General features: G+C 59.8%; 2 protein-coding genes across 2 annotated transcripts; both read left to right on the forward strand.

Annotated features, from left to right (window-relative positions):
• Positions 1 to 1,685: 1,685 nt before the first annotated feature.
• LOC142364782 (acrosin-like) lies at positions 1,686 to 3,760 on the forward strand. The gene is made up of 4 exons (XM_075444910.1): positions 1,686 to 1,864; positions 2,198 to 2,463; positions 2,764 to 2,909; positions 3,395 to 3,760. Exons 1-4 carry the CDS (start codon positions 1,686 to 1,688, stop codon positions 3,758 to 3,760), a joined length of 957 nt encoding a protein of 318 aa, XP_075301025.1.
• Positions 3,761 to 3,801: 41 nt separating this feature from the next.
• Positions 3,802 to 9,092, forward strand: LOC142364783 (acrosin-like). Its single transcript, XM_075444911.1, has 5 exons — positions 3,802 to 3,820; positions 7,073 to 7,196; positions 7,530 to 7,795; positions 8,096 to 8,241; positions 8,727 to 9,092. The coding sequence occupies exons 1-5, from the start codon at positions 3,802 to 3,804 to the stop codon at positions 9,090 to 9,092; spliced, it is 921 nt and encodes a 306-aa protein (XP_075301026.1).

Here is a 9,092-nt window from a genome sequence, read left to right on the forward strand (position 1 = left end):
AGAGACCTTTTCAGTCCCGTGGGTGGCATGTGGCTGCAACCTACCTGACTGATCAGCCCCAGCATTCACAGACCTTACAAGAGGACCAGGCCTGCCAACCACCGGCCACATCTCCACCTGCTGGAGTCAGGAAGGACTTGGAGGTGCTTGACCACGCATACCCCGAGCTGCTTCCCACCTAGGCACATCCCCTCTGCACTACCTGTTTGGGGGCTGTGGTGATTAGGGACAGGGCTCAGCCAAACAAGCAAAGCTGTCTCTGCCAGAGTGCTCTCCCCAGAATGACCCCAGCTCTTCCTTCACATATTGCTGAAGTGTGCCCACCTCTCACACCATTCCGTCTTAACCACCTGCAAAAATCTGCTGCTGGCATCACAGAGTATCCACAGAAGACAAGTGACGTTCTCCAAGGCCACCTTCTGCCTGCTCTAAGCAGATATCGGGCACCACCTTCAGGTCAATTTTTGAAAACCAAAGCAGCGTGGAGTGCGGTTTGTTTGGGGACGTCTTCTAGTGCCTATGAAGCCATGCTGCTTCCAATTGCACGTCTGTGGCCACGCATAGCAGGCAGTGCGACTGCCCGCACCAGTGTTGGCCCAGAAGAGCAATGTAGCTGGTAGACAGCAAGGACACGGAGCCTGTCAGAGGGCGTTGCGGTGGCAGACAGAGCCAGCGTGGAGCGTGCTCCATCTGTGTTTCGCTGTGCTTTGTGCAGGACAGGATGGCAGTGCTTGGCTATACTTGGTTGATTTGGCTTGCACATCCCTGCTTGCCTGCCGCGGCTGTAAGCAGATTGGCTCTTCAGCCCCCAACCAGGTGCCTACTGCCTGTAGTAGTTCCGTTCTGCGGTGTCAGTTTCTTTGGGAAGGACCTGGTGGCAAGCGGCTGCGCAGAGCGGGGTGGCAGTGAACTTCCCAAAGAGGCTATGGTGCCACACTTGTTTTTCCCGGCTAGCTGTTAGCAGGCAGCACTGGGAGGCAGGCGCTGCTGCCTGCCACGAGGTCTGCAGAGCCTCGTCCCGCAAGCAGAGCATTCAGCGGGGGTCTGCTGGGGGTGTCCGAGCCCAGCTTCTGCCTCCCCTCCTGCTCGGAACCCTCCATGTTGCCCGCCCCCCCCTAGAATCCACCGTGCCCAGCACCCGGAACCAGCCACTCTGTGACATCAGCCACGGGGCCAAGGGTTCCCTGGGCAGCGGGACTGCTGCAGGCACTATGTCGGCTGCTGCACTGCTGGCCACCAGCTCTCGCTTCTTGCAGCTGCCACGTGCCGCTGGCAGCCATGAATTTTCTCCCCGTCCTGGTCCTGCTGGCCGTGTGCTGGCCGGCGTACGGCATGTGGGACAACTGTGGGTAAGTGGCCCGAGGCTCTGGGAGGGAGCTGGGGCAGCCCTTGTGGGCTTCACTGGCGGGTGCTCGCTTTTCCCCCTGGCCACACCAAAGCTTCCCAAACGCCATGTGGGAGCCTCAGTTCCTTGCCAGCAGCCAGGCCGCTGGCACAACTCGCCTACGGGGCTCAAGCACAAACAGGGGTAGATGGACGCATGCCCCACAGGGTTCCACGGTCCTGCTGTCCATGCAGCGCCTGGTGGGGGGGAAGGGGGCTGACCTGCAGCCTCAACAGCAGCAAGCCACCGAGCAGGACATTCATCAGTTTCTGCTTACAGAGGGACCTGCGGGCACCGGCCCATGGATTCTTACTACGGCATGTCACGCGTCGTGGGTGGCACCGATGCCCAGCTAGGGGCCTGGCCCTGGATCGTCAGCATCCAGAAGCCCATCATAGGAGGCATAGCGCATGTCTGCGGAGGGTCGCTCATCAGCCCACAGTGGGTGCTGACAGCAGCCCACTGCTTCATCACGCCCGGGTAAGGAGGACCAGGGAACAGCCCCACAGCACTAGCACGTGCCCGCTCCACAGCAGCACGTGCTAGCGCCATCTCGCTTCCTTGCAGCACGCCCAGTGCCTGGGCACTGCCAAGCCCAGCTGAGACACTGCTCGTGAGAGGGCTGGGCTCACGCCACGGCTTCCTAGCAGCCTCCCGCCCGACACTCCTTGTGCCCAAGGCGTGCTAGGGCAGTCGCACCCTCCGTAGCGCTGCCTTCCTCTCTGCCCTGTGCAGCAGAAGGCAGGCAACTGCTGGGCTGCTTGCAGCACGTGGCTGCGCTCCCTCTGACCCCTCTCTCCACCTGCCTTGCAGGCACATCACCATGTGGCACGTGGTGATCGGGGCCAGCCACTTGACTCAGCTGGGCCCTGAGACCCAAGTGCGCACTATTAAGCGGCTACTGGTTCACGAGCACTACAACAACATCACGCAGAGGAACGACATTGCCTTGCTGGAATTGGACCAGCCTGTCCTGTGCGGCTACTACGTGCAGCTTGCCTGTGTGCCCGACGCCTGGCTGAGAGTGTCGCAGCTGAGAAGCTGCTACGTCAGTGGCTGGGGTTCCACGACTGCAAGAGGTGAGTTCCCAAAAGGGAGTGGTGTCCTGAGCGCAGGCTGGGCACACTGGGGAGGCGGGGTGGGCTTCCTGACAGCAGAGGCGAAAGCCAGAGTCGGGCTGCGGGGTGCATGCCGATGGAGAGGTGGGCCTGGCCCATTACCCCAAGCAAGACAGAAGGGAGACAGCAGCGGCACAGTGCCTCTGGAGACGCAAAGCCCAGCCCTAGGGCAGGGCTTCAGCCAGACACCGGGGGGGTGGGGGGGAGGAGAGGAGAACTGGCAGCGAGCTGCTGGCTGTTAACTCCTTTCTGTGCTGACAGCTGGGGGACCAAGTTATGTCCTGCAGGAGGCCAAGGTCCGCCTCATCGATATCAAGCTCTGCAACAGCAGCCGCTGGTACGGAGGGGCCATCCACAGCCACAACTTGTGTGCTGGCTATCCGCAGGGCGGCATCGACACCTGCCAGGTAGGAGCGTGCTACAAGTCCACCCCCAACAGCACAGGCAGCCCTGTGGCAACCGCCCAAACCTGCCCCAGCGCGTGCTTTGCCTGGCAAGTCAGCCTGCCACTGCTGGGTCCCCTCCACTCTTGGGGTTCACCTCCCCTTGCCCAGATGCAGGTCCTTGCCCAGGGCCGCCCTTGTCCCAGAGGCCTGGCTCTCTGCCCACAAAGCCCATCTAGTGCTCTGGGCAGCCCACAGCTCCAGAGCCCAGTCCTGCAACATCCCCCTTCCACACATCCAGGATCACTGTGCAAAGAGGACAGAGAGAGAGCCCTGCCTGACTGGCCCACCACCCCCTGCCAGACAAGCTTCTGTAGGCTCCAGCACCTGAGCAGAGCCTTTGTGTGCAGTCAGGACAGCTCTGGCAGCTGCTGCGGGAGAGAAGGAGCCAGCCAGAGTGCTGACCGGGGCCACCCAACACCACCTTAACCCTCTCTCCTCCGCTGCAGGGTGACAGCGGTGGTCCTCTGGTCTGCAAAGATAACACCAACGACTACTTCTGGCTTGTTGGAGTGACCAGCTGGGGGAGAGGCTGTGCCAGACCAAACCAGCCTGGAGTCTACACCTCCACGCAGCACTTCTACGACTGGATCCTGCTACAGATGGGACTGCGCTCAGCAAGAAGAGATAGTCCAACAGCACAGCCATGGAGTCATTTTCTCTCCACCTCAAGCCCCTCTCAGAGGCCAAGGCCAACACCAGCACCAACACAGTCGGGCAGCATTAGCTCCTGTCCATTTCCACGCCAGAAGCTGGTGGAATTCTTTACTCTTCTGAAGGAGCTCCTGCAGTTCCTCAGGGGAAAAAAGGCTTGAGGAGCAGGATCAACAGGAACCAGCGCAGGCTGCACTGGACCATGATCATTTCCTTCTGGGGCAATGCCTGCTGCTCCAAAGGCAGCCTCAGCATCAAAGGCCTGCTCTGTGCTGCCCGCTCTCCTCCCTGTGGAGGATGAAGCATTAAAGGACTGGGGACATGTGAGCAATCCAGCATTTCTCTAGAAGGCCATGAAGCCTTAGCCTAAGGCCGCAGAGCCTTAGCATAAGGCCGCAAGAGCATCCAGAGGACAAACTGCGGTTGGAATGAGGAAGTAAGAATGCAGAGACAAACAACTCCCAGATGCCGAAGAGGAACTTGCCGCCTGCAAGAAGGCCACGAGCACTGCGCGTGAGCTAGTGACGCACACCAATCATAATCGAGTTACTATGTGAGTTAAATTGATTATCACCAATGGGGAATCGCCGCGTATGTAGTGGGGAATATAAAAGTGAGCTATCTGAGGCTAATAAACGGCTTGTACGTGATCACATTGATCATCGTGTCGAGTCCGGTTCTTCCTCCGCAACACTTCCCAGTGCACACAAATGCTGAAGCTGACTTAGTTCTTGGAATAAAGTTGCCAGGTTTCACAGTTAACCGTGCCTGAGTCCAATTCACTCTCGTGCGCAAGGCAAGGATTTCCACGCCCGGCAAAATGGGGCTGCAGGCAGTCAAGGAGGGCGCAAAGGGCAAGAGTCGCTCAGCAGGGCTGACACCATGGCTGGTCAGACAGGAGCGTGCTCAGAGCCACCATGGCATGAAGAAGACTGGCACATTGAGGCTAGCAAGAGGATGCAAAATAATGATGCGACCTGCAGACAACTCTGGGGATGATGATTAGGACCTGGTTGAAGCCTTTGCTAAATGGAAAGATGAAAGAAAGCTGGCAGGAGTTACAGTGCCATGAGGAAGAGCCAGATGTCACCAGAAGTTAAGGGGGAATGGTGTGAGAGGTGGCCAGACTTCAGCAATATCTGAAGGAAGAGCCGGGGTCATTCTGGGGAGAGGACTCTGGCAGGGACAGCTGTAGCCAGGAAACCACTGCAGTAATGCCACGCAAGGCCAAGATGACCTAGCTAACAGCCCCTGAAAGACCTAATCTGTTCCCAGATGTGACAGACCTGGGAGCAAGGGGGACTAGTAGGCGGGGCTAGGTCCCTTGATTGGGAGGAGACAAGGGCAGAGAAAGTGAGGAGCCAAGGAAGTCGAGGGGGATGAATAAGTGTGGAAAATGGAGAGAAGGGGGGCTCAAGAAGCTCGTCCTTGAGCATAAGCAAAGTGCCGGTTGCTTAGCTTGTTTGGCTGAACCCTGTCCCTACTCCCCACAGCCTGTCCGACCTTCTTCTTGAGAGCCATTCCACATCCTTTTCTGTGTGGCCCCGCTCTGTACCTGCTAGAGGGGTGGGTCTAGCGGCCTGGCTGCTGGCGATGGCAGAAGGGAACACAGGTCATAGGGACCCCGCAGTTGGAAAGACCGAGTGTCTCGGGCCAGCTCCTGGTGGGAGCGCTGTGTGCGTGCGCAGTGCACTAGCGAACCTGAAGCTGGCCTAGCTCTCGAGCAAGAGGACAGAGACCTTTTCAGTCCCGTGGGTGGCATGTGGCTGCAGCCTACCTGACTGATCAGCCCCAGCATTCACAGACCTTACAAGAGGACCAGGCCTGCCAACCACCGGCCACATCTCCACCTGCTGGAGTCAGGAAGGACTTGGAGGTGCTTGACCACGCATACCCCGAGCTGCTTCCCACCTAGGCACATCCCCTCTGCACTACCTGTTTGGGGGCTGTGGTGATTAGGGACAGGGCTCAGCCAAACAAGCAAAGCTGTCTCTGCCAGAGTGCTCTCCCCAGAATGACCCCAGCTCTTCCTTCACATATTGCTGAAGTGTGCCCACCTCTCACACCATTCCGTCTTAACCACCTGCAAAAATCTGCTGCTGGCATCACAGAGTATCCACAGAAGACAAGTGACGTTCTCCAAGGCCACCTTCTGCCTGCTCTAAGCAGATATCGGGCACCACCTTCAGGTCAATTTTTGAAAACCAAAGCAGCGTGGAGTGCGGTTTGTTTGGGGACGTCTTCTAGTGCCTATGAAGCCATGCTGCTTCCAATTGCACGTCTGTGGCCACGCATAGCAGGCAGTGCGACTGCCCGCACCAGTGTTGGCCCAGAAGAGCAATGTAGCTGGTAGACAGCAAGGACACGGAGCCTGTCAGAGGGCATTGCGGTGGCAGACAGAGCCAGCGTGGAGCGTGCTCCATCTGTGTTTCGCTGTGCTTTGTGCAGGACAGGATGGCAGTGCTTGGCTATACTTGGTTGATTTGGCTTGCACATCCCTGCTTGCCTGCCGCGGCTGTAAGCAGATTGGCTCTTCAGCCCCCAACCAGGTGCCTACTGCCTGTAGTAGTTCCGTTCTGCGGTGTCAGTTTCTTTGGGAAGGACCTGGTGGCAAGCGGCTGCGCAGAGCGGGGTGGCAGTGAACTTCCCAAAGAGGCTATGGTGCCACACTTGTTTTTCCCGGCTAGCTGTTAGCAGGCAGCACTGGGAGGCAGGCGCTGCTGCCTGCCACGAGGTCTGCAGAGCCTCGTCCCGCAAGCAGAGCATTCAGCGGGGGTCTGCTGGGGGTGTCCGAGCCCAGCTTCTGCCTCCCCTCCTGCTCGGAACCCTCCATGTTGCCCGCCCCCCCCTAGAATCCACCGTGCCCAGCACCCGGAACCAGCCACTCTGTGACATCAGCCACGGGGCCAAGGGTTCCCTGGGCAGCGGGACTGCTGCAGGCACTATGTCGGCTGCTGCACTGCTGGCCACCAGCTCTCGCTTCTTGCAGCTGCCACGTGCCGCTGGCAGCCATGAATTTTCTCCCCGTCCTGGTCCTGCTGGCCGTGTGCTGGCCGGCGTACGGCATGTGGGACAACTGTGGGTAAGTGGCCCGAGGCTCTGGGAGGGAGCTGGGGCAGCCCTTGTGGGCTTCACTGGCGGGTGCTCGCTTTTCCCCCTGGCCACACCAAAGCTTCCCAAACGCCATGTGGGAGCCTCAGTTCCTTGCCAGCAGCCAGGCCGCTGGCACAACTCGCCTACGGGGCTCAAGCACAAACAGGGGTAGATGGACGCATGCCCCACAGGGTTCCGCGGTCCTGCTGTCCATGCAGCGCCTGGTGGGGGGGAAGGGGGCTGACCTGCAGCCTCAACAGCAGCAAGCCACCGAGCAGGACATTCATCAGTTTCTGCTTACAGAGGGACCTGCGGGCACCGGCCCATGGATTCTTACTACGGCATGTCACGCGTCGTGGGTGGCACCGATGCCCAGCTAGGGGCCTGGCCCTGGATCGTCAGCATCCAGAAGCCCATCATAGGAGGCATAGCGCATGTCTGCGGAGGGTCGCTCATCAGCCCACAGTGGGTGCTGACAGCAGCCCACTGCTTCATCACGCCCGGGTAAGGAGGACCAGGGAACAGCCCCACAGCACTAGCACGTGCCCGCTCCACAGCAGCACGTGCTAGCGCCATCTCGCTTCCTTGCAGCACGCCCAGTGCCTGGGCACTGCCAAGCCCAGCTGAGACACTGCTCGTGAGAGGGCTGGGCTCACGCCACGGCTTCCTAGCAGCCTCCCGCCCGACACTCCTTGTGCCCAAGGCGTGCTAGGGCAGTCGCACCCTCCGTAGCGCTGCCTTCCTCTCTGCCCTGTGCAGCAGAAGGCAGGCAACTGCTGGGCTGCTTGCAGCACGTGGCTGCGCTCCCTCTGACCCCTCTCTCCACCTGCCTTGCAGGCACATCACCATGTGGCACGTGGTGATCGGGGCCAGCCACTTGACTCAGCTGGGCCCTGAGACCCAAGTGCGCACTATTAAGCGGCTACTGGTTCACGAGCACTACAACAACATCACGCAGAGGAACGACATTGCCTTGCTGGAATTGGACCAGCCTGTCCTGTGCGGCTACTACGTGCAGCTTGCCTGTGTGCCCGACGCCTGGCTGAGAGTGTCGCAGCTGAGAAGCTGCTACGTCAGTGGCTGGGGTTCCACGACTGCAAGAGGTGAGTTCCCAAAAGGGAGTGGTGTCCTGAGCGCAGGCTGGGCACACTGGGGAGGCGGGGTGGGCTTCCTGACAGCAGAGGCGAAAGCCAGAGTCGGGCTGCGGGGTGCATGCCGATGGAGAGGTGGGCCTGGCCCATTACCCCAAGCAAGACAGAAGGGAGACAGCAGCGGCACAGTGCCTCTGGAGACGCAAAGCCCAGCCCTAGGGCAGGGCTTCAGCCAGACACCGGGGGGGTGGGGGGGAGGAGAGGAGAACTGGCAGCGAGCTGCTGGCTGTTAACTCCTTTCTGTGCTGACAGCTGGGGGACCAAGTTATGTCCTGCAGGAGGCCAAGGTCCGCCTCATCGATATCAAGCTCTGCAACAGCAGCCGCTGGTACGGAGGGGCCATCCACAGCCACAACTTGTGTGCTGGCTATCCGCAGGGCGGCATCGACACCTGCCAGGTAGGAGCGTGCTACAAGTCCACCCCCAACAGCACAGGCAGCCCTGTGGCAACCGCCCAAACCTGCCCCAGCGCGTGCTTTGCCTGGCAAGTCAGCCTGCCACTGCTGGGTCCCCTCCACTCTTGGGGTTCACCTCCCCTTGCCCAGATGCAGGTCCTTGCCCAGGGCCGCCCTTGTCCCAGAGGCCTGGCTCTCTGCCCACAAAGCCCATCTAGTGCTCTGGGCAGCCCACAGCTCCAGAGCCCAGTCCTGCAACATCCCCCTTCCACACATCCAGGATCACTGTGCAAAGAGGACAGAGAGAGAGCCCTGCCTGACTGGCCCACCACCCCCTGCCAGACAAGCTTCTGTAGGCTCCAGCACCTGAGCAGAGCCTTTGTGTGCAGTCAGGACAGCTCTGGCAGCTGCTGCGGGAGAGAAGGAGCCAGCCAGAGTGCTGACCGGGGCCACCCAACACCACCTTAACCCTCTCTCCTCCGCTGCAGGGTGACAGCGGTGGTCCTCTGGTCTGCAAAGATAACACCAACGACTACTTCTGGCTTGTTGGAGTGACCAGCTGGGGGAGAGGCTGTGCCAGACCAAACCAGCCTGGAGTCTACACCTCCACGCAGCACTTCTACGACTGGATCCTGCTACAGATGGGACTGCGCTCAGCAAGAAGAGATAGTCCAACAGCACAGCCATGGAGTCATTTTCTCTCCACCTCAAGCCCCTCTCAGAGGCCAAGGCCAACACCAGCACCAACACAGTCGGGCAGCATTAGCTCCTGTCCATTTCCACGCCAGAAGCTGGTGGAATTCTTTACTCTTCTGAAGGAGCTCCTGCAGTTCCTCAGGGGAAAAAAGGCTTGA

Source organism: Opisthocomus hoazin, chromosome 29, assembly GCF_030867145.1.
Source record: "Opisthocomus hoazin isolate bOpiHoa1 chromosome 29, bOpiHoa1.hap1, whole genome shotgun sequence".
In the NCBI taxonomy this organism is placed as follows: domain Eukaryota; kingdom Metazoa; phylum Chordata; class Aves; order Opisthocomiformes; family Opisthocomidae; genus Opisthocomus; species Opisthocomus hoazin.